We start from the raw sequence: 26837 nt of genomic DNA on the forward strand, positions 1-26837 counted from the left end.
GGAAAGTTGTGAGGAGCACGGACCCACGTGGCTTCGGAGCTGAAATCTGTGCATTTAGATAAAAACGGAAGCTCTTCTAACATTGGAGTAAAGCTTCTCGACATCTGATACAAACACATCTCTAATATGAAAGTTGCTTAAAAACAAGCTTGGCTTAAGTAAATTGAGCAAGAAGTCGTCTGTCTCCACCGTCTTGAAATACAGTAGTTTTATACACCACAATTTAAAAGCCGCGTTCTACCAGAACGATCAACCTTGGAGCCCATAATTCCCTACAGGGAAGTCTTAAGGCCTCTATACATATTATTCTAACGTTGGCAGAAGTGACCGACAGAATAATGTGTGTAGGGGCCTCCCAACTATTCTGTCTGGGAAGATGAGGTTGCCGCCTGTCTGACTTTGGATTGCTGATTCTTTTCTCGGTGAAGAAAGCTGCCATCGTAGAAGTAGGCAGTGACTCGGAGGAACTGGAGCAGTCCGCAAAGCTCAGCGCAGTCAGGACAGGCACCTATCGTCTGGTTACATAAGGATTCTTGCGTTGCCACTTACCCACAATTTTTCCCATCTTGGGGGGGGTTTCTCGACAAACATCTCACATGAACACACACCAATGGCCAAGTGTTGGTGGTTTCAATGGAAATAGAGAAGAAATCAGCTGCCAGTCATCCAGTTCTCCTAGATAATCTGTTCTCAAACTTCCCAATCCCCCTGACATCATCTAGTGGAGAAGAGCTGGAAGACCCCCTATCCATGCTGGACATCACTTGATGTGGACGCTGGCCCTGGTCACGGACGTTACCCATATGATTGGTTTCTGCAGGTCCCTTGAATACAACGAGACAGGGGGTCCAGCTTGGGTTTTATACCTTTTTATACACATTTTACATTACACTTACAGTAGTTAAAAATATATTGCATAATATGTAATAAAATGAAATACATAAAATAAAGTTTCTCAACAATATATTTATAGAAACGGGTCTATAAAAGCTCGTGTTACCCAGTAAGGCGGTTGGCGATGCGCGTAGATTTCACACATCACATCTGGGGACAGTGAAAAGAGAATAGTATTGGTGTTTGAGCGGAATCGGCGCGAAGAGAGCGAGCCGCAGACGTCACGGATCACCACACGTCTGACAACCAGGCGGCGTCGGCCCAGCCATCGGCACGCTGGCGGCTAACCGGCTGCTCGTATCATTCTGGAATTGGACCCTTCAGAACGCCCACGTAATTCTGCAGGGTGTCGGACAGCTGGGGAGGCCCCGCTCTCCGTGTCACCGCCATTCCGCTAGGACAGAACGAGACCTTTGGCTTGTTACTATGTCACTGTTAGACCAATGATACAACAATGAAATGTGAGAACAACTAGCTATTAAGCAGAGTCCGGCTCATTCATCACTCTCCGACTCCTCCTCATCGGCGGCATAATACGGCTGCGCGCTGTTCTGCGTGTACATACGTTTCTTCACGGGGCAGTTGTGCTCCATGAGAATGGCCTGTAGGGTAGAAGCAGATTATATTAGAGTGCAAATAGTTTTATCCCGAGGCCACAGAGGTAAGTCTCTGCCTAAACGAACAAATGTCAGACTGTGACCGGAAGGCTGCGAGGCCCAGGCCCAATTCTGATTCTCTTAATGGTGCCAGACCCCCTACATCATCTAGCACCGCGACGATCAGCTCAACAACTACAGCAGAACTTGTGGACAATGGGACGTTCATCCAAATCTCCACCTGGAAAATGATCTAAAAGACAAGACGCCAACTAGGACCTGTCCAAGAACACATCGATAGATGGATCGTTACAGACATGATGAGCAATTTCCTTCTCTCCCTAAGAACATTGCATGAAATCTCTGCACCTTCTTGGCTTTATCTAAAGAAAGTAAATATTTTCTTCAAACCAATTAAGACCCCCCCCAATACACATTAGATATAAGCCCACCAAACCCTCGACTGTCAGGCGATTCTGCCCATATCAATGTGTAGATTGGCCTTCTGTCTCCTCCTTTAGCTGGCAACAGGGGAGAGAAGGATCGAGCCAGTTGGACTTCCAACATTTGGGCCTTTTGTCTTCTAATTCACTAAGAGAAGGGTCTGGAAGGAGGAAAGGACAGGAGGAGGAGGATGGGATTCTGAAGGAGGACAGGGGTTTGGAGGGAAAAAGAGGAGGACATAGGAGTCTGGAGGAAGGCTGTAGAGACACGATTCTGGATGGGAAGAAGAGAACAGAGTGGAGTAAGGAGGGAGAAGGACAGGGTTCTGGAGAGGAAGAGGAGTTTGGATGGAAAAGTAGGAGGGAGGAAGAAGGAAAGGAATGAGTATTCTGAAGGGGGAATGAGGAGTCTGGGGGGAGAAAGAAGAGGACAGGGAAAGGAGTCTAGAGGAAGGAAGAAAGAAAAAAGAGGAGTCTGGAGGGAGAAAGAAGAGGACAGAGAGAGGAGTCTGGAGGGAGAAAGAAGAGGACAGAGAGGAGTCTAGAGGAAGGAAGAAAGAAAAGAGGAGTCTGGAGGGAGAAAGAGGAGGACAGAGAGAGGAGTCTAGAGGAAGAAAGAAAAGAAGAGTCTGGAGGGAGAACGAAGAGAGAGAGAAGAGGAGGACAGAGAGGATTCTTGAGAGAGGAAAAAAAGGATATAGGATTGTGGATGGGAAAGGAGCAGAACAGTGGAAAGAGATGAAGGTGTCTATAGAGGACTCGGGAGTGCTAGGCTGAGCTGACCATTTCTGTGTATGGGTGAGTTGGGGAGATGACTGTCGGCTGAATAATTGTTCTGCCGCCATCTTATCCTGTGCTCATCAGGTTCAACTAGAGGAAGGGCATTGGCCACCCATTGGTTCTGTTGTAAAGTTCTGTGGCAGCGCCCATATATCAGATATGACGGATTATCAGGTTTAAGGATGAGAAGAGATTATGGATTCAGATTAAGTTCTCATTTATTACTGAAAATGCCGACGCTGCTATTGGCGACAACAAGTCCCGTTCTCTTACCATCTTCTCTTCTTTGGCTGGAGGACTTCTGAGGAACAGACAAAGCGGAGCGAAGACAATGTCCACTATTCCAATAATCGTCATGAGCCAGGGGAACCCGATGGATTTAGCGATGGCACCTCCAGCAGACGGCCCTGGAAGAAATGAGCAGTGATCATGATGATGGACGGTCTGTGGGAATAAGCAGCTGTCAAAGGCGAGGAGGACTGAGACGCAAGCTCTGAACGAGCAGCAGGCTACGAGACGACGCAACGTGATGTCACCAGGCGTCTCTGCAGAAACATGTACCGCTCACCTAATGCAAACCCCATACAGAAGGCCACGTCCGCAATGGCGTAAACACTGCCGTAGACCGAGACGTGGCGCAGATCCACCAGGTAACCCATGATGGGCATCATCGATGAATCCACCATCCCTGCCAGAAACATGATAAAGAATACTTCAATAGGGCTACACCCCCCCAGAGGCCAGGGTGACAATGTCAGCTCCAAACTTAATGTCTCGCATGATTTGCATCCAAAATTTAATAAACTTTATTTGATATTTCTGGAAGTCTGGACACCCGGCATTTATTACCCAGGGTCACCCAGTATGGGTTAGTACACCGGTCACCCAGTGCGGGTCAGTACGCCGGTCACCCAGTGCGGGTCAGTACGCCGGTCACCCAGTGCGGGTCAGTACGCCGGTCACCCAGTGCGGGTCAGTACGCCGGTCACCCAGTGTGGGTCAGTAAGCCGGTCACCCAGTGTGGGTCAGTAAGCCGGTCACCCAGTGTGGGTCAGTAAGCCGGTCACCCAGTGCGGGTCAGTACGCCGGTCACCCAGTGCGGGTCAGTACGCCGGTCACCCAGTGCGGGTCAGTACGCCGGTCACCCAGTGCGGGTCAGTACGCCGGTCACCCAGTGCGGGTCAGTAAGCCGGTCACCCAGTGTGGGTCAGTACGCCGGTCACCCAGTGCGGGTCAGTACGCCGGTCACCCAGTGCGGGTCAGTACGCCGGTCACCCAGCAGTCCTGCACAACTGCCTGGTGGCCAGCCGATAGTTCGATTACATCAATGATCTGACACAACCATCGGTGACAACTGCTGGAAAAGAATCTGAACTGATTGCAGACTACGTCCAGTATCTGCACCGGGACGATGGATATCAGCATGTGCCGGGGAGCACACAACTTACCGATGGCAAATCCAACGCCAAAATTTGGTGCTATTAATCCATAAATATCCTTCGCGAAAGGCACCTGAGTACGAAATGCAATGAGAGATGACCGGGAGAAAGTATATGAGATAAACCCGCCATATCATGTACTACTGAACTCACACATATAACGCTGATCCCCACCAGTATCATCCCGATGAACGCGCACAGCCACCTGCAACCAGACAATACGGTGAGAAGCCTTCTCCAAACGCCAAGCACACACCGAGACAACGGAGACCAAGAGGACTCAAGAGTGGAGATCAGTGATATATTCTTACCCATAGGAGCAGGTATATTCTTGTATATAGGAGCAGTATTATAGTAGTTATATTCTTGTACATAGGGGCAGTATTATAGTAGTTATATTCTTGTATATAGGGGCAGTATTATAGTAGTTATATTCTTGTATATAGGAGCAGTATTATAGTAGTTATATTCTTATACATACGGGCAGTATTATAGTAGTTATATTCTTGTATATAGGAGCAGTATTATAGTTATATTCTTATACATACGGGCAGTATTATAGTAGTTATATTCTTGTATATAGGAGCAGTATTATAGTAGTTATATTCTTATACATAGGGCCAGTATTATAGTAGTTATATTCTTGTACATAGGGGCAGTATTATAGTAGTTATATTCTTGTACATAGGGGCAGTATTATAGTAGTTATATTCTTGTACATAGAGGGCAGTATTATAGTAGTTATATTCTTGTACATAGGAGCAGTATTATAGTAGTTATATTCTTGTACATAGGGGGCAGTATTATAGTAGTTATATTCTTGTACATAGGGGGCAGTATTATAGTAGCTATATTCTTGTACAGAGGGGGCAGTATTATAGTAGTTATATTCTTATACATGGGGCCAGTATTATAGTAGTTATATTCTTGTACATAGGAGCAGTATTATAGTAGTTATATTCTTGTATATAGGAGCAGTATTATAGTAGTTATATTCTTATACATACGGGCAGTATTATAGTAGTTATATTCTTGTATATAGGAGCAGTATTATAGTAGTTATATTCTTGTACATAGGGGCAGTATTATAGTAGTTATATTCTTGTACATAGGAGCAGTATTATAGTAGTTATATTCTTGTATATAGGAGCAGTATTATAGTAGTTATATTCTTATACATAGGGCCAGTATTATAGTAGTTATATTCTTGTATATAGGAGCAGTATTATAGTTATATTCTTATACATACGGGCAGTATTATAGTAGTTATATTCTTGTATATAGGAGCAGTATTATAGTAGTTATATTCTTATACATAGGGCCAGTATTATAGTAGTTATATTCTTGTACATAGGAGCAGTATTATAGTAGTTATATTCTTGTATATAGGAGCAGTATTATAGTAGTTATATTCTTATACATACGGGCAGTATTATAGTAGTTATATTCTTGTATATAGGAGCAGTATTATAGTAGTTATATTCTTGTACATAGGGGCAGTATTATAGTAGTTATATTCTTGTACATAGGAGCAGTATTATAGTAGTTATATTCTTGTATATAGGAGCAGTATTATAGTAGTTATATTCTTATACATAGGGCCAGTATTATAGTAGTTATATTCTTGTACATAGGGGGCAGTATTATAGTAGATATATTCTTGTTCATAGGGGCAGTATTATAGTAGTTATATTCTTGTACAGAGGGGGCAGTATTATAGTAGTTATATTCTTGTACATAGGGGGCAGTATTATAGTAGTTATATTCTTGTACATAGGGGCAGTATTATAGTAGTTATATTCCTGTACAGAGGGGGCAGTATTATAGTAGTTATATTCTTGTACATAGGAGCAGTATTATAGTAGTTATATTCTTGTACATAGGAGCAGTATTATAGTAGTTATATTCTTGTACATAGGGGGCAGTATTATAGTAGTTATATTCTTGTACATAGGAGCAGTATTATAGTAGTTATATTCCTGTACAGAGGGGGCAGTATTATAGTAGTTATATTCTTGTACATAGGGGCAGTATTATAGTAGTTATATTCTTGTACATAGGAGCAGTATTATAGTAGTTATATACTTGTACATAGGGGGCAGTATTATAGTAGTTATATTCTTGTACATAGGGGGCAGTATTATAGCAGTTATATTCTTGTACATAGGGGGCAGTATTATAGTAGTTATATTCTTGTACATAGGAGCAGTATTATAGTAGTTATATACTTGTACATAGGGGGCAGTATTATAGTAGTTATATTCTTGTACATAGGGGGCAGTATTATAGTAGTTATATTCTTGTACATAGGAGCAGTATTATAGTAGTTATATTCTTGTACATAGGGGGCAGTATTATAGCAGTTATATTCTTGTACATAGGGGCAGTATTATAGTAGTTATATTCTTGTATATAGGAGCAGTATTATAGTAGTTATATTCTTGTACATAGGGGCAGTATTATAGTAGTTATATTCTTGTACATAGGGGGCAGTATTATAGTAGTTATATTCTTGTACATAGGGGGCAGTATTATAGTAGTTATATTCTTGTACATAGGGGGCAGTATTATTGTAGTTATATTCTTGTACATAGGGGGCAGTATTATAGCAGTTATATTCTTGTACATAGGGGGCAGTATTATAGTAGTTATATTCTTGTACATAGGGGGCAGTATTATAGTAGTTATATTCTTGTACATAGGGGCAGTATTATAGTAGTTATATTCTTGTACATAGGAGCAGTATTATAGTAGTTATATTCTTGTACATAGGGGCAGTATTATAGTAGTTATATTCTTGTATATAGCGGCAGTATTATAGTAGTTATATTCTTGTATATAGGAGCAGTATTATAGTTATATTCTTATACATACGGGCAGTATTATAGTAGTTATATTCTTGTACATAGGGGCAGTATTATAGTAGTTATATTCTTGTATATAGGAGGAGTATTATAGTAGTTATATTCTTATACATAGGGCCAGTATTATAGTAGTTATATTCTTGTACATAGGAGCAGTATTATAGTAGTTATATTCTTGTATATAGGAGCAGTATTATAGTAGTTATATTCTTATACATACGGGCAGTATTATAGTAGTTATATTCTTGTATATAGGAGCAGTATTATAGTAGTTATATTCTTGTACATAGGGGCAGTATTATAGTAGTTATATTCTTATACATAGGGCCAGTATTATAGTAGTTATATTCTTGTATATAGGAGCAGTATTATAGTTATATTCTTATACATACGGGCAGTATTATAGTAGTTATATTCTTATATATAGGAGCAGTATTATAGTAGTTATATTCTTATACATAGGGCCAGTATTGTAGTAGTTATATTCTTGTACATAGGAGCAGTATTATAGTAGTTATATTCTTGTACATAGGGGGCAGTATTATAGTAGTTATATTCTTGTATATAGGAGCAGTATTATAGTAGTTATATTCTTATACATACGGGCAGTATTATAGTAGTTATATTCTTGTATATAGGAGCAGTATTATAGTAGTTATATTCTTGTACATAGGGGCAGTATTATAGTAGTTATATTCTTGTACATAGGAGCAGTATTATAGTAGTTATATTCTTGTATATAGGAGCAGTATTATAGTAGTTATATTCTTATACATAGGGCCAGTACTATAGTAGTTATATTCTTGTACATAGGGGGCAGTATTATAGTAGATATATTCTTGTTCATAGGGGCAGTATTATAGTAGTTATATTCTTGTACAGAGGGGGCAGTATTATAGTAGTTATATTCTTGTACATAGGGGGCAGTATTATAGTAGTTATATTCTTGTACATAGGGGCAGTATTATAGTAGTTATATTCCTGTACAGAGGGGGCAGTATTATAGTAGGTATATTCTTGTACATAGGAGCAGTATTATAGTAGTTATATTCTTGTACATAGGAGCAGTATTATAGTAGTTATATTCTTGTACATAGGGGGCAGTATTATAGTAGTTATATTCTTGTACATAGGAGCAGTATTATAGTAGTTATATTCCTGTACAGAGGGGGCAGTATTATAGTAGTTATATTCTTGTACATAGGGGCAGTATTATAGTAGTTATATTCTTGTACATAGGAGCAGTATTATAGTAGTTATATTCTTGTACATAGGGGCAGTATTATAGTAGTTATATTCTTGTACATAGGGGGCAGTATTATAGTAGTTACATTCTTGTACATAGGGGCAGTATTATAGTAGTTATATTCTTCTACATAGGGGGCAGTATTATAGTACTTATATTCTTGTACATAGGGGCAGTATTATAGTAGTTATATTCTTGTACATAGGGGCAGTATTATAGTAGTTATATTCTTGTACATAGGAGCAGTATTATAGCAGTTATATTCTTGTACATAGGGGCAGTATTATAGTAGTTATATTCTTGTACATAGGGGGCAGTATTATAGTAGTTATATTCTTGTACATAGGGGGCAGTATTATAGTAGTTATATTCTTGTACATAGGAGCAGTATTATAGTAGTTATATTCTTGTACATAGGGGGCAGTATTATAGTAGTTATATTCTTGTACATAGGAGCAGTATTATAGTAGTTATATTCTTGTACATAGGGGGCAGTATTATAGCAGTTATATTCTTGTACATAGGGGCAGTATTATAGTAGTTATATTCTTGTACATAGGAGCAGTATTATAGTAGTTATATACTTGTACATAGGGGGCAGTATTATAGTAGTTATATTCTTGTACATTGGGGGCAGTATTATAGCAGTTATATTCTTGTACATAGGGGGCAGTATTATAGTAGTTATATTCTTGTACATAGGAGCAGTATTATAGTAGTTATATACTTGTACATAGGGGGCAGTATTATAGTAGTTATATTCTTGTACATAGGGGGCAGTATTATAGTAGTTATATTCTTGTACATAGGAGCAGTATTATAGTAGTTATATTCTTGTACATAGGGGGCAGTATTATAGCAGTTATATTCTTGTACATAGGGGCAGTATTATAGTAGTTATATTCTTGTATATAGGAGCAGTATTATAGTAGTTATATTCTTGTACATAGGGGCAGTATTATAGTAGTTATATTCTTGTACATAGGGGGCAGTATTATAGTAGTTATATTCTTGTACATAGGGGGCAGTATTATAGTAGTTATATTCTTGTACATAGGGGGCAGTATTATTGTACTTATATTCTTGTACATAGGGGGCAGTATTATAGCAGTTATATTCTTGTACATAGGGGGCAGTATTATAGTAGTTATATTCTTGTACATAGGGGGCAGTATTATAGTAGTTATATTCTTGTACATAGGGGCAGTATTATAGTAGTTATATTCTTGTACATAGGAGCAGTATTATAGTAGTTATATTCCTGTACATAGGGGCAGTATTATAGTAGTTATATTCTTGTATATAGGGGCAGTATTATAGTAGTTATATTCTTGTATATAGGAGCAGTATTATAGTAGTTATATTCTTATACATACGGGCAGTATTATAGTAGTTATATTCTTGTATATAGGGGCAGTATTATAGTAGTTATATTCTTGTATATAGGAGCAGTATTATAGTAGTTATATTCTTATACATACGGGCAGTATTATAGTAGTTATATTCTTGTATATAGGAGCAGTATTATAGTTATATTCTTATACATAGGGCCAGTATTATAGTAGTTATATTCTTGTATATAGGAGCAGTATTATAGTTATATTCTTATACATACGGGCAGTATTATAGTAGTTATATTCTTGTATATAGGAGCAGTATTATAGTAGTTATATTCTTATACATACGGGCAGTATTATAGTAGTTATATTCTTGTATATAGGAGCAGTATTATAGTAGTTATATTCTTGTACATAGGGGCAGTATTATAGTAGTTATATTCTTGTACATAGGAGCAGTATTATAGTAGTTATATTCTTGTATATAGGAGCAGTATTATAGTAGTTATATTCTTATACATAGGGCCAGTATTATAGTAGTTATATTCTTGTACATAGGAGCAGTATTATAGTAGTTATATTCTTGTATATAGGAGCAGTATTATAGTAGTTATATTCTTATACATACGGGCAGTATTATAGTAGTTATATTCTTGTATATAGGAGCAGTATTATAGTAGTTATATTCTTGTACATAGGGGCAGTATTATAGTAGTTATATTCTTGTACATAGGAGCAGTATTATAGTAGTTATATTCTTGTATATAGGAGCAGTATTATAGTAGTTATATTCTTATACATAGGGCCAGTATTATAGTAGTTATATTCTTGTACATAGGGGGCAGTATTATAGTAGATATATTCTTGTTCATAGGGGCAGTATTATAGTAGTTATATTCTTGTACAGAGGGGGCAGTATTATAGTAGTTATATTCTTGTACATAGGGGGCAGTATTATAGTAGTTATATTCTTGTACATAGGGGCAGTATTATAGTAGTTATATTCCTGTACAGAGGGGGCAGTATTATAGTAGTTATATTCTTGTACATAGGAGCAGTATTATAGTAGTTATATTCTTGTACATAGGAGCAGTATTATAGTAGTTATATTCTTGTACATAGGGGGCAGTATTATAGTAGTTATATTCTTGTACATAGGAGCAGTATTATAGTAGTTATATTCCTGTACAGAGGGGGCAGTATTATAGTAGTTATATTCTTGTACATAGGGGCAGTATTATAGTAGTTATATTCTTGTACATAGGAGCAGTATTATAGTAGTTATATTCTTGTACATAGGGGCAGTATTATAGTAGTTATATTCTTGTACATAGGGGGCAGTATTATAGTAGTTATATTCTTGTACATAGGGGCAGTATTATAGTAGTTACATTCTTGTACATAGGGGCAGTATTATAGTAGTTATATTCTTCTACATAGGGGGCAGTATTATAGTAGTTATATTCTTGTACATAGGGGCAGTATTATAGTAGTTATATTCTTGTACATAGGGGGCAGTATTATAGTAGTTATATTCTTGTACATAGGAGCAGTATTATAGTAGTTATATTCTTGTACATAGGGGGCAGTATTATAGTAGTTATATTCTTGTACATAGGAGCAGTATTATAGTAGTTATATTCTTGTACATAGGGGGCAGTATTATAGCAGTTATATTCTTGTACATAGGGGCAGTATTATAGTAGTTATATTCTTGTACATAGGAGCAGTATTATAGTAGTTATATACTTGTACATAGGGGGCAGTATTATAGTAGTTATATTCTTGTACATAGGGGGCAGTATTATAGCAGTTATATTCTTGTACATAGGGGGCAGTATTATAGTAGTTATATTCTTGTACATAGGAGCAGTATTATAGTAGTTATATACTTGTACATAGGGGGCAGTATTATAGTAGTTATATTCTTGTACATAGGGGGCAGTATTATAGTAGTTATATTCTTGTACATAGGAGCAGTATTATAGTAGTTATATTCTTGTACATAGGGGGCAGTATTATAGCAGTTATATTCTTGTACATAGGGGCAGTATTATAGTAGTTATATTCTTGTATATAGGAGCAGTATTATAGTAGTTATATTCTTGTACATAGGGGCAGTATTATAGTAGTTATATTCTTGTACATAGGGGGCAGTATTATAGTAGTTATATTCTTGTACATAGGGGGCAGTATTATAGTAGTTATATTCTTGTACATAGGGGGCAGTATTATTGTACTTATATTCTTGTACATAGGGGGCAGTATTATAGCAGTTATATTCTTGTACATAGGGGGCAGTATTATAGTAGTTATATTCTTGTACATAGGGGGCAGTATTATAGTAGTTATATTCTTGTACATAGGGGCAGTATTATAGTAGTTATATTCTTGTACATAGGAGCAGTATTATAGTAGTTATATTCCTGTACATAGGGGCAGTATTATAGTAGTTATATTCTTGTATATAGGGGCAGTATTATAGTAGTTATATTCTTGTATATAGGAGCAGTATTATAGTAGTTATATTCTTATACATACGGGCAGTATTATAGTAGTTATATTCTTGTATATAGGGGCAGTATTATAGTAGTTATATTCTTGTATATAGGAGCAGTATTATAGTAGTTATATTCTTATACATACGGGCAGTATTATAGTAGTTATATTCTTGTATATAGGAGCAGTATTATAGTTATATTCTTATACATACGGGCAGTATTATAGTAGTTATATTCTTGTATATAGGAGCAGTATTATAGTAGTTATATTCTTATACATAGGGCCAGTATTATAGTAGTTAAATTCTTGTACATAGGAGCAGTATTATAGTAGTTATATTCTTGTATATAGGAGCAGTATTATAGTAGTTATATTCTTATACATACGGGCAGTATTATAGTAGTTATATTCTTGTATATAGGAGCAGTATTATAGTAGTTATATTCTTGTACATAGGGGCAGTATTATAGTAGTTATATTCTTGTACATAGGAGCAGTATTATAGTAGTTATATTCTTGTATATAGGAGCAGTATTATAGTAGTTATATTCTTATACATAGGGCCAGTATTATAGTAGTTATATTCTTGTATATAGGAGCAGTATTATAGTTATATTCTTATACATACGGGCAGTATTATAGTAGTTATATTCTTGTATATAGGAGCAGTATTATAGTAGTTATATTCTTATACATAGGGCCAGTATTATAGTAGTTATATTCTTGTACATAGGAGCAGTATTATAGTAGTTATATTCTTGTATATAGGAGCAGTATTATAGTAGTTATATTCTTATACATACGGGCAGTATTATAGTAGTTATATTCTTGTATATAGGAGCAGTATTATAGTAGTTATATTCTTGTACATAGGGGCAGTATTATAGTAGTTATATTCTTGTACATAGGAGCAGTATTATAGTAGTTATATTCTTGTATATAGGAGCAGTATTATAGTAGTTATATTCTTATACATAGGGCCAGTATTATAGTAGTTATATTCTTGTACATAGGGGGCAGTATTATAGTAGATATATTCTTGTTCATAGGGGCAGTATTATAGTAGTTATATTCTTGTACAGAGGGGGCAGTATTATAGTAGTTATATTCTTGTACATAGGGGGCAGTATTATAGTAGTTATATTCTTGTACATAGGGGCAGTATTATAGTAGTTATATTCCTGTACAGAGGGGGCAGTATTATAGTAGTTATATTCTTGTACATAGGAGCAGTATTATAGTAGTTATATTCTTGTACATAGGAGCAGTATTATAGTAGTTATATTCTTGTACATAGGGGGCAGTATTATAGTAGTTATATTCTTGTACATAGGAGCAGTATTATAGTAGTTATATTCCTGTACAGAGGGGGCAGTATTATAGTAGTTATATTCTTGTACATAGGGGCAGTATTATAGTAGTTATATTCTTGTACATAGGAGCAGTATTATAGTAGTTATATTCTTGTACATAGGGGCAGTATTATAGTAGTTATATTCTTGTACATAGGGGGCAGTATTATAGTAGTTATATTCTTGTACATAGGGGCAGTATTATAGTAGTTACATTCTTGTACATAGGGGCAGTATTATAGTAGTTATATTCTTCTACATAGGGGGCAGTATTATAGTAGTTATATTCTTGTACATAGGGGCAGTATTATAGTAGTTATATTCTTGTACATGGGGCAGTATTATAGTAGTTATATTCTTGTACATAGGAGCAGTATTATAGCAGTTATATTCTTGTACATAGGGGCAGTATTATAGTAGTTATATTCTTGTACATAGGGGGCAGTATTATAGTAGTTATATTCTTGTACATAGGGGGCAGTATTATAGTAGTTATATTCTTGTACATAGGAGCAGTATTATAGTAGTTATATTCTTGTACATAGGGGGCAGTATTATAGTAGTTATATTCTTGTACATAGGGGCAGTATTATAGTAGTTATATTCTTGTACATAGGGGCAGTATTATAGTAGTTATATTCTTGTACATAGGAGCAGTATTATAGTAGTTATATTCTTGTATATAGGAGCAGTATTATAGTAGTTATATTCTTATACATAGGGCCAGTATTATAGTAGTTATATTCTTGTACATAGGGGGCAGTATTATAGTAGATATATTCTTGTTCATAGGGGCAGTATTATAGTAGTTATATTCTTGTACAGAGGGGGCAGTATTATAGTAGTTATATTCTTGTACATAGGGGGCAGTATTATAGTAGTTATATTCTTGTACATAGGGGCAGTATTATAGTAGTTATATTCCTGTACAGAGGGGGCAGTATTATAGTAGTTATATTCTTGTACATAGGAGCAGTATTATAGTAGTTATATTCTTGTACATAGGAGCAGTATTATAGTAGTTATATTCTTGTACATAGGGGGCAGTATTATAGTAGTTATATTCTTGTACATAGGAGCAGTATTATAGTAGTTATATTCCTGTACAGAGGGGGCAGTATTATAGTAGTTATATTCTTGTACATAGGGGCAGTATTATAGTAGTTATATTCTTGTACATAGGAGCAGTATTATAGTAGTTATATTCTTGTACATAGGGGCAGTATTATAGTAGTTATATTCTTGTACATAGGGGGCAGTATTATAGTAGTTATATTCTTGTACATAGGGGCAGTATTATAGTAGTTACATTCTTGTACATAGGGGCAGTATTATAGTAGTTATATTCTTCTACATAGGGGGCAGTATTATAGTAGTTATATTCTTGTACATAGGGGCAGTATTATAGTAGTTATATTCTTGTACATGGGGCAGTATTATAGTAGTTATATTCTTGTACATAGGAGCAGTATTATAGCAGTTATATTCTTGTACATAGGGGCAGTATTATAGTAGTTATATTCTTGTACATAGGGGGCAGTATTATAGTAGTTATATTCTTGTACATAGGGGGCAGTATTATAGTAGTTATATTCTTGTACATAGGAGCAGTATTATAGTAGTTATATTCTTGTACATAGGGGGCAGTATTATAGTAGTTATATTCTTGTACATAGGAGCAGTATTATAGTAGTTATATTCTTGTACATAGGGGACAGTATTATAGCAGTTATATTCTTGTACATAGGGGCAGTATTATAGTAGTTATATTCTTGTACATAGGGGCAGTATTATAGTAGTTATATTCTTGTACATAGGGGGCAGTATTATAGTAGTTATATTCTTGTACATAGGAGCAGTATTATAGTAGTTATATACTTGTACATAGAGGGCAGTATTATAGTAGTTATATTCTTGTACATAGGGGGCAGTATTATAGCAGTTATATTCTTGTACATAGGGGGCAGTATTATAGTAGTTATATTCTTGTGCATAGGAGCAGTATTATAGTAGTTATATACTTGTACATAGGGGGCAGTATTATAGTAGTTATATTCTTGTACATAGGGGGCAGTATTATAGTAGTTATATTCTTGTACATAGGAGCAGTATTATAGTAGTTATATTCTTGTACATAGGGGGCAGTATTATAGCAGTTATATTCTTGTACATAGGGGGCAGTATTATAGCAGTTATATTCTTGTACATAGGGGCAGTATTATAGTAGTTATATTCTTGTACATAGGAGCAGTATTATAGTAGTTATATTCTTGTATATAGGAGCAGTATTATAGTAGTTATATTCTTATACATAGGGCCAGTATTATAGTAGTTATATTCTTGTACATAGGGGGCAGTATTATAGTAGATATATTCTTGTTCATAGGGGCAGTATTATAGTAGTTATATTCTTGTACAGAGGGGGCAGTATTATAGTAGTTATATTCTTGTACATAGGGGGCAGTATTATAGTAGTTATATTCTTGTATATAGGAGCAGTATTATAGTAGTTATATTCTTATACATAGGGCCAGTATTATAGTAGTTATATTCTTGTATATAGGAGCAGTATTATAGTTATATTCTTATACATACGGGCAGTATTATAGTAGTTATATTCTTGTATATAGGAGCAGTATTATAGTAGTTATATTCTTATACATAGGGCCAGTATTATAGTAGTTATATTCTTGTACATAGGAGCAGTATTATAGTAGTTATATTCTTGTATATAGGAGCAGTATTATAGTAGTTATATTCTTATACATACGGGCAGTATTATAGTAGTTATATTCTTGTATATAGGAGCAGTATTATAGTAGTTATATTCTTGTACATAGGGGCAGTATTATAGTAGTTATATTCTTGTACATAGGAGCAGTATTATAGTAGTTATATTCTTGTATATAGGAGCAGTATTATAGTAGTTATATTCTTATACATAGGGCCAGTATTATAGTAGTTATATTCTTGTACATAGGGGGCAGTATTATAGTAGATATATTCTTGTTCATAGGGGCAGTATTATAGTAGTTATATTCTTGTACAGAGGGGGCAGTATTATAGTAGTTATATTCTTGTACATAGGGGGCAGTATTATAGTAGTTATATTCTTGTACATAGGGGCAGTATTATAGTAGTTATATTCCTGTACAGAGGGGGCAGTATTATAGTAGTTATATTCTTGTACATAGGAGCAGTATTATAGTAGTTATATTCTTGTACATAGGAGCAGTATTATAGTAGTTATATTCTTGTACATAGGGGGCAGTATTATAGTAGTTATATTCTTGTACATAGGAGCAGTATTATAGTAGTTATATTCCTGTACAGAGGGGGCAGTATTATAGTAGTTATATTCTTGTACATAGGGGCAGTATTATAGTAGTTATATTCTTGTACATAGGAGCAGTATTATAGTAGTTATATTCTTGTACATAGGGGCAGTATTATAGTAGTTATATTCTTGTACATAGGGGGCAGTATTATAGTAGTTATATTCTTGTACATAGGGGCAGTATTATAGTAGTTACATTCTTGTACATAGGGGCAGTATTATAGTAGTTATATTCTTCTACATAGGGGGCAGTATTATAGTAGTTATATTCTTGTACATAGGGGCAGTATTATAGTAGTTATATTCTTGTACATGGGGCAGTATTATAGTAGTTATATTCTTGTACATAGGAGCAGTATTATAGCAGTTATATTCTTGTACATAGGGGCAGTATTATAGTAGTTATATTCTTGTACATAGGGGGCAGTATTATAGTAGTTATATTCTTGTACATAGGGGGCAGTATTATAGTAGTTATATTCTTGTACATAGGAGCAGTATTATAGTAGTTATATTCTTGTACATAGGGGGCAGTATTATAGTAGTTATATTCTTGTACATAGGAGCAGTATTATAGTAGTTATATTCTTGTACATAGGGGACAGTATTATAGCAGTTATATTCTTGTACATAGGGGCAGTATTATAGTAGTTATATTCTTGTACATAGGAGCAGTATTATAGTAGTTATATACTTGTACATAGAGGGCAGTATTATAGTAGTTATATTCTTGTACATAGGGGGCAGTATTATAGCAGTTATATTCTTGTACATAGGGGGCAGTATTATAGTAGTTATATTCTTGTACATAGGAGCAGTATTATAGTAGTTATATACTTGTACATAGGGGGCAGTATTATAGTAGTTATATTCTTGTACATAGGGGGCAGTATTATAGTAGTTATATTCTTGTACATAGGAGCAGTATTATAGTAGTTATATTCTTGTACATAGGGGGCAGTATTATAGCAGTTATATTCTTGTACATAGGGGGCAGTATTATAGCAGTTATATTCTTGTACATAGGGGCAGTATTATAGTAGTTATATTCTTGTTTATAGGAGCAGTATTATAGTAGTTATATTCTTGTACATAGGGGCAGTATTATAGTAGTTATATTCTTGTACATAGGGGGCAGTATTATAGTAGTTATATTCTTGTACATAGGGGGCAGTATTATAGTAGTTATATTCTTGTACATAGGAGCAGTATTATAGTAGTTATATTCTTGTACATAGGAGCAGTATTATAGTAGTTATATTCTTGTACATAGGGGGCAGTATTTTAGTAGTTATATTCTTGTACATAGGAGCAGTATTATAGTAGTTATATTCCTGTACAGAGGGGGCAGTATTATAGTAGTTATATTCTTGTACATAGGGGCAGTATTATAGTAGTTATATTCTTGTACATAGGAGCAGTATTATAGTAGTTATATTCTTGTACATAGGGGCAGTATTATAGTAGTTATATTCTTGTACATAGGGGGCAGTATTATAGTAGTTATATTCTTGTACATAGGGGCAGTATTATAGTAGTTACATTCTTGTACATAGGGGCAGTATTATAGTAGTTATATTCTTCTACATAGGGGGCAGTATTATAGTAGTTATATTCTTGTACATAGGGGCAGTATTATAGTAGTTATATTCTTGTACATGGGGCAGTATTATAGTAGTTATATTCTTGTACATAGGAGCAGTATTATAGCAGTTATATTCTTGTACATAGGGGCAGTATTATAGTAGTTATATTCTTGTACATAGGGGGCAGTATTATAGTAGTTATATTCTTGTACATAGGGGGCAGTATTATAGTAGTTATATTCTTGTACATAGGAGCAGTATTATAGTAGTTATATTCTTGTACATAGGGGGCAGTATTATAGTAGTTATATTCTTGTACATAGGAGCAGTATTATAGTAGTTATATTCTTGTACATAGGGGACAGTATTATAGCAGTTATATTCTTGTACATAGGGGCAGTATTATAGTAGTTATATTCTTGTACATAGGGGCAGTATTATAGTAGTTATATTCTTGTACATAGGGGGCAGTATTATAGTAGTTATATTCTTGTACATAGGAGCAGTATTATAGTAGTTATATACTTGTACATAGAGGGCAGTATTATAGTAGTTATATTCTTGTACATAGGGGGCAGTATTATAGCAGTTATATTCTTGTACATAGGGGGCAGTATTATAGTAGTTATATTCTTGTGCATAGGAGCAGTATTATAGTAGTTATATACTTGTACATAGGGGGCAGTATTATAGTAGTTATATTCTTGTACATAGGGGGCAGTATTATAGTAGTTATATTCTTGTACATAGGAGCAGTATTATAGTAGTTATATTCTTGTACATAGGGGGCAGTATTATAGCAGTTATATTCTTGTACATAGGGGGCAGTATTATAGCAGTTATATTCTTGTACATAGGGGCAGTATTATAGTAGTTATATTCTTGTACATAGGAGCAGTATTATAGTAGTTATATTCTTGTATATAGGAGCAGTATTATAGTAGTTATATTCTTATACATAGGGCCAGTATTATAGTAGTTATATTCTTGTACATAGGGGGCAGTATTATAGTAGATATATTCTTGTTCATAGGGGCAGTATTATAGTAGTTATATTCTTGTACAGAGGGGGCAGTATTATAGTAGTTATATTCTTGTACATAGGGGGCAGTATTATAGTAGTTATATTCTTGTATATAGGAGCAGTATTATAGTAGTTATATTCTTATACATAGGGCCAGTATTATAGTAGTTATATTCTTGTATATAGGAGCAGTATTATAGTTATATTCTTATACATACGGGCAGTATTATAGTAGTTATATTCTTGTATATAGGAGCAGTATTATAGTAGTTATATTCTTATACATAGGGCCAGTATTATAGTAGTTATATTCTTGTACATAGGAGCAGTATTATAGTAGTTATATTCTTGTATATAGGAGCAGTATTATAGTAGTTATATTCTTATACATACGGGCAGTATTATAGTAGTTATATTCTTGTATATAGGAGCAGTATTATAGTAGTTATATTCTTGTACATAGGGGCAGTATTATAGTAGTTATATTCTTGTACATAGGAGCAGTATTATAGTAGTTATATTCTTGTATATAGGAGCAGTATTATAGTAGTTATATTCTTATACATAGGGCCAGTATTATAGTAGTTATATTCTTGTACATAGGGGGCAGTATTATAGTAGATATATTCTTGTTCATAGGGGCAGTATTATAGTAGTTATATTCTTGTACAGAGGGGGCAGTATTATAGTAGTTATATTCTTGTACATAGGGGGCAGTATTATAGTAGTTATATTCTTGTACATAAGGGCAGTATTATAGTAGTTATATTCCTGTACAGAGGGGGCAGTATTATAGTAGTTATATTCTTGTACATAGGAGCAGTATTATAGTAGTTATATTCTTGTACATAGGAGCAGTATTATAGTAGTTATATTCTTGTACATAGGGGGCAGTATTATAGTAGTTATATTCTTGTACATAGGAGCAGTATTATAGTAGTTATATTCCTGTACAGAGGGGGCAGTATTATAGTAGTTATATTCTTGTACATAGGGGCAGTATTATAGTAGTTATATTCTTGTACATAGGAGCAGTATTATAGTAGTTATATTCTTGTACATAGGGGCAGTATTATAGTAGTTATATTCTTGTACATAGGGGGCAGTATTATAGTAGTTATATTCTTGTACATAGGGGCAGTATTATAGTAGTTACATTCTTGTACATAGGGGCAGTATTATAGTAGTTATATTCTTCTACATAGGGGGCAGTATTATAGTAGTTATATTCTTGTACATAGGGGCAGTATTATAGTAGTTATATTCTTGTACATGGGGCAGTATTATAGTAGTTATATTCTTGTACATAGGAGCAGTATTATAGCAGTTATATTCTTGTACATAGGGGCAGTATTATAGTAGTTATATTCTTGTACATAGGGGGCAGTATTATAGTAGTTATATTCTTGTACATAGGGGGCAGTATTATAGTAGTTATATTCTTGTACATAGGAGCAGTATTATAGTAGTTATATTCTTGTACATAGGGGGCAGTATTATAGTAGTTATATTCTTGTACATAGGAGCAGTATTATAGTAGTTATATTCTTGTACATAGGGGACAGTATTATAGCAGTTATATTCTTGTACATAGGGGCAGTATTATAGTAGTTATATTCTTGTACATAGGAGCAGTATTATAGTAGTTATATACTTGTACATAGAGGGCAGTATTATAGTAGTTATATTCTTGTACATAGGGGGCAGTATTATAGCAGTTATATTCTTGTACATAGGGGGCAGTATTATAGTAGTTATATTCTTGTACATAGGAGCAGTATTATAGTAGTTATATACTTGTACATAGGGGGCAGTATTATAGTAGTTATATTCTTGTACATAGGGGGCAGTATTATAGTAGTTATATTCTTGTACATAGGAGCAGTATTATAGTAGTTATATTCTTGTACATAGGGGGCAGTATTATAGCAGTTATATTCTTGTACATAGGGGGCAGTATTATAGCAGTTATATTCTTGTACATAGGGGCAGTATTATAGTAGTTATATTCTTGTTTATAGGAGCAGTATTATAGTAGTTATATTCTTGTACATAGGGGCAGTATTATAGTAGTTATATTCTTGTACATAGGGGGCAGTATTATAGTAGTTATATTCTTGTACATAGGGGGCAGTATTATAGTAGTTATATTCTTGTACATAGGGGGCAGTATTATAGTAGTTATATTCTTGTACATAGGGGGCAGTATTATTGTAGTTATATTCTTGTACAAAGGGGGCAGTATTATAGCAGTTATATTCTTGTACATAGGGGGCAGTATTATAGTAGTTATATTCTTGTACATAGGGGGCAGTATTATAGTAGTTATATTCTTGTACATAGGACCAGTATTATAGTAATTATATTCATGTACATAGGGAGCAGTATTATAGTAGTTATATTCTAGTACATAGGAGGCAGTATTATAGTAGTTATATTCTTGTACATAGGAGCAGTATTATAGTAGTTATATTCTTGTACATAGGGGGCAGTATTATAGTAGTTATATTCTTGTACATAGGGGGCAGTATTATAGTAGTTATATTCTTGTACATAGGGGCAGTATTATAGTAGTTATATTCTTGTACATAGGAGCAGTATTATAGAAGTTATATTCTTGTATATAGGAGCAGTATTATAGTAGTTATATTCTTGTACATAGGGAGCAGTATTGTAGTTATATTCTTGTACATAGGAGCAGTATTATAGTAGTTATACTCTTGTACATAGGAGCAGTATTATAGTAGTTATATTCTTGTACATAGGCGGCAGTATTATACTAGTTATATTCTTGTACATAGGGGCAGTATTATAGTAGTTATATTCTTGTACATAGGGGGCAGTATTATAGTAGTTATATTCTTGTATATAGGAGCAGTATTATAGTAGTTATATTCTTGTACATAGGAGCAGTATTATAGTAGTTATATTCTTGTACATAGGAGCAGTATTATAGAAGTTAAATTCTTGTACATAGGGGGCAGTATTATAGTAGTTATATTCTTGTACATAGGGGGCAGTATTATAGTAGTTATATTCTTGTACATAGGGGGCAGTATTATAGTAGCTATATTCTTGTACATAGGAGCAGTATTATAGTAGCTATATTCTTGTACATAGAGGGCAGTATTATAGTAGTTATATTTTTGTACATAGGGGGCAGTATTATAGTAGTTATGTTCTTGTACATAGGGGGCAGTATTATAGTAGTTATATTCTTGTACATAGGAGCAGTATTATAGTAGTTATATTCTTGTAAATAGGCAGTATTATAGTAGTTATATTCTTGTACATAGGGGGCAGTATTATAGTAGTTATATTCTTGTACGTAGGAGGCAGTATTATAGTAGTTATATTCTTGTACGTAGGGGGCAGTATTATAGTAGTTATATTCTTGTACATAGGGAGCAGTATTATAGTAGTTATATTCTTGTACATAGGGGGCAGTATTATAGTAGTTATATTCCTGTACATAGAAGCAGTATTATAGTAGTTATATTCTTGTACATAGGGGCAGTATTATAGTAGTTATATTCTTGTACATAGGGGGCAGTATTATAGTAGTTATATTCTTGTACATAGGGGGCAGTATTATAGTAGTTATATTCCTGTACATAGAAGCAGTATTATAGTAGTTATATTCTTGTACATAGGGGGCAGTATTATAGTAGTTATATTCTTGTACATAGGAGCAGTATTATAGTAGTTATATTCTTGTACATAGGGGCAGTATTATAGTAGTTATATTCTTGTACAAAGGAGCAGTATTATAGTAGTTATATTCTTGTACATAGGAGCAGTATTATAGTAGTTATATTCTTGCACATAGGGGGCAGTATTATAGTAGTTATATTCTTGTACATAGGGGCAGTATTATAGTAGTTATATTCTTGCACATAGGGGGCAGTATTATAGTAGTTATATTCTTGCACATAGGGGGCAGTATTATAGTAGTTATATTCTTGTACATAGGGGCAGTATTATAGTAGTTATATTCTTGTACATAGGAGCAGTATTATAGTAGTTATATTCTTGTACATAGGAGCAGTATTATAGTAGTTATATTCTTATACATAGGGGCAGTATTATAGTAGTTATATTCTTGTACATAGGGAGCAGTATTATAGTAGTTATATTCTTGTACATAGGGAGCAGTATTATAGTAGTTATATTCTTGTACATAGGGAGCAGTATTATAGTAGTTATATTCTTGTACATAGGGGCAGTATTATAGTAGTTATAATCTTGTACATAGGGGCAGTATTATAGTAGTTATATTCTTGTACATAGGGGGCAGTATTATAGTAGTTATATTCTTGTACATAGGAGGCAGTATTATAGTAGTTATATTCTTGTACATAGGGGGCAGTATTATAGTAGTTATATTCTTGTACATAGGAGGCAGTATTATAGTAGTTATATTCTTGTACATAGGGGGCAGTATTATAGTAGTTATATTCTTGTACATAGGAGCAGTATTATAGTAGTTATATTCTTGTAAATAGGCAGTATTATAGTAGTTATATTCTTGTAGATAGGGGCCAGTATTATAGTAGTTATATTCTTGTACATAGGAGCAGTATTATAGTAGTTATATTCTTGTACATAGGGGGCAGTATTATAGTAGTTATATTCTTGTACATAGGGGGCAGTATTATAGTAGTTATATTCTTGTACATAGGAGGCAGTATTATAGTAGTTATATTCTTGTACATAGGAAGCAGTATTATAGTAGTTATATTCCTGTACATAGGAGGCAGTATTATAGTAGTTATATTCTTGTACATAGGGGCAGTATTATAGTAGTTATATTCCTGTACATAGGAGCAGTATTATAGTAGTTATATTCTTGTACATAGGAGCAGTATTATAGTAGTTATATTCTTGTACATAGGGGCAGTATTATAGTAGTTATATTCTTGTACATAGGGAGCAGTATTATAGTAGTTATATTCTTGTACATAGGAGCAGTATTATAGTAGTTATATTCTTATACATAGGGGCAGTATTATAGTAGTTATATTCTTGTACATAGGGGCAGTATTATAGTAGTTATATTCTTGTACATAGGGAGCAGTATTATAGTAGTTATATTCTTGTACATAGGGAGCAGTATTATAGTAGTTATATTCTTGTACATAGGGAGCAGTATTATAGTAGTTATATTCTTGTACATAGGGAGCAGTATTATAGTAGTTATATTCTTGTACATAGGGGCAGTATTATAGTAGTTATATTCTTGTACATAGGGGCAGTATTATAGTAGTTATATTCTTGTACATAGGGGCAGTATTATAGTAGTTATAATCTTGTACATAGGGGCAGTATTATAGTAGTTATATTCTTGTACATAGGGGGCAGTATTATAGTAGTTATATTCTTGTACATAGGGGGCAGTATTATAGTAGTTATATTCTTGTACATAGGGGCAGTATTATAGTAGTTATATTCTTGTACATAGGGGGCAGTATTATAGTAGTTATATTCTTGTACATAGAGGCAGTATTATAGTTTTTATACTCTTGTACATAGGGGCAGTATTATAGTAGTTATATTCTTGTACATAGGGAGCAGTATTATAGTAGTTATATTCTTGTACATAGGAGCAGTATTATAGTAGTTATATTCTTGTACATAGGGGGCAGTATTATAGTAGTTATATCCTTGTACATAGGGGCAGTATTATAGTAGTTATATTCTTGTACATAGGGAGCAGTATTATAGTAGTTATATTCTTGTACATAGGGAGCAGTATTATAGTAGTTATATTCTTGTACATAGGGGCAGTATTATAGTAGTTATATTCTTGTACATAGGGGGCAGTGTTATAGTAGTTATATTCTTGTACATAGGGGGCAGTATTATAGTAGTTATATTCTTGTACATAGGAGCAGTATTATAGTAGTTATATTCTTGTAAATAGGCAGTATTATAGTAGTTATATTCTTGTAAATAGGCAGTATTATAGTAGTTATATTCTTGTACATAGGGGGCAGTATTATAGTAGTTATATTCTTGTACATAGGGGGCAGTATTATAGTAGTTATATTCTTGTACATAGGGGGCAGTATTATAGTAGTTATATTCTTGTACATAGGGGGCAGTATTATAGTAGTTATATTCTTGTACATAGGGGGCAGTATTATAGTAGTTATATTCTTGTACATAGTGGGCAGTATTATAGTAGTTATATTCTTGTACATAGGGGGCAGTATTATAGTAGTTACATTCTTGTACATAGGGGCAGTATTATAGTAGTTATATTCTTCTACATAGGGGGCAGTATTATAGCAGTTATATTCTTGTACATAGGGGCAGTATTATAGTAGTTATATTCTTGTACATAGGGGGCAGTATTATAGTAGTTATATTCTTGTACATAGGGGGCAGTATTATAGTAGTTATATTCTTGTACATAGGAGCAGTATTATAGTAGTTATATTCTTGTACATAGGGGGCAGTATTATAGTAGTTATATTCTTGTACATAGGAGCAGTATTATAGTAGTTATATTCTTGTACATAGGGGCAGTATTATAGCAGTTATATTCTTGTACATAGGGGCAGTATTATAGTAGTTATATTCTTGTACATAGGAGCAGTATTATAGTAGTTATATACTTGTACATAGGGGGCAGTATTATAGTAGTTATATTCTTGTACATAGGGGGCAGTATTATAGCAGTTATATTCTTGTACATAGGGGGCAGTATTATAGTAGTTATATTCTTGTACATAGGAGCAGTATTATAGTAGTTATATACTTGTACATCGGGGGCAGTATTATAGTAGTTATATTCTTGTACATAGGGGGCAGTATTATAGTAGTTATATTCTTGTACATAGGAGCAGTATTATAGTAGTTATATTCTTGTACATAGGGGCAGTATTATAGTAGTTATATACTTGTACATAGAGGGCAGTATTATAGCAGTTGTATTCTTGTACATAGGGGGCAGTATTATAGTAGTTATATTCTTGTACATAGGAGCAGTATTATAGTAGTTATATACTTGTACATAGGGGGCAGTATTATAGTAGTTATATTCTTGTACATAGGGGGCAGTATTATAGTAGTTATATTCTTGTACATAGGAGCAGTATTATAGTAGTTATATTCTTGTACATAGGGGGCAGTATTATAGCAGTTATATTCTTGTACATAGGGGGCAGTATTATAGCAGTTATATTCTTGTACATAGGGGCAGTATTATAGTAGTTATATTCTTGTATATAGGAGCAGTATTATAGTAGTTATATTCTTGTACATAGGGGCAGTATTATAGTAGTTATATTCTTGTACATAGGGGGCAGTATTATAGTAGTTATATTCTTGTACATAGGGGGCAGTATTATAGTAGTTATATTCTTGTACATAGGGGGCAGTATTATAGTAGTTATATTCTTGTACATAGGGGGCAGTATTATTGTAGTTATA

At 34.1% G+C, this 26837-nt stretch overlaps 1 protein-coding gene across 1 annotated transcript in view; it reads right to left on the reverse strand.

The window, feature by feature from the left end:
* Positions 1–853: 853 nt before the first annotated feature.
* Positions 854–26837, reverse strand: part of SLC18A2 (solute carrier family 18 member A2) — a 260285-nt gene continuing 234301 nt past the window's right edge. Inside the window, exons 12-16 of the mRNA XM_073684606.1 lie at positions 4306–4357; positions 4162–4225; positions 3282–3401; positions 2987–3120; positions 854–1496 (exon numbers count right to left, since the gene is read on the reverse strand). Coding sequence (XP_073540707.1) covers positions 1389–1496; positions 2987–3120; positions 3282–3401; positions 4162–4225; positions 4306–4357 — 478 coding nt within the window. The 3' untranslated portion in view covers positions 854–1388. The remainder of the gene's footprint in view (positions 1497–2986; positions 3121–3281; positions 3402–4161; positions 4226–4305; positions 4358–26837) is intronic.

The sequence above is a fragment of the Phyllobates terribilis genome, unplaced genomic scaffold (assembly GCF_046119375.1).
Source record: "Phyllobates terribilis strain yellow unplaced genomic scaffold, ASM4611937v1 Scaffold_5__5_contigs__length_657084704, whole genome shotgun sequence".
NCBI lineage: Eukaryota > Metazoa > Chordata > Amphibia > Anura > Dendrobatidae > Phyllobates > Phyllobates terribilis.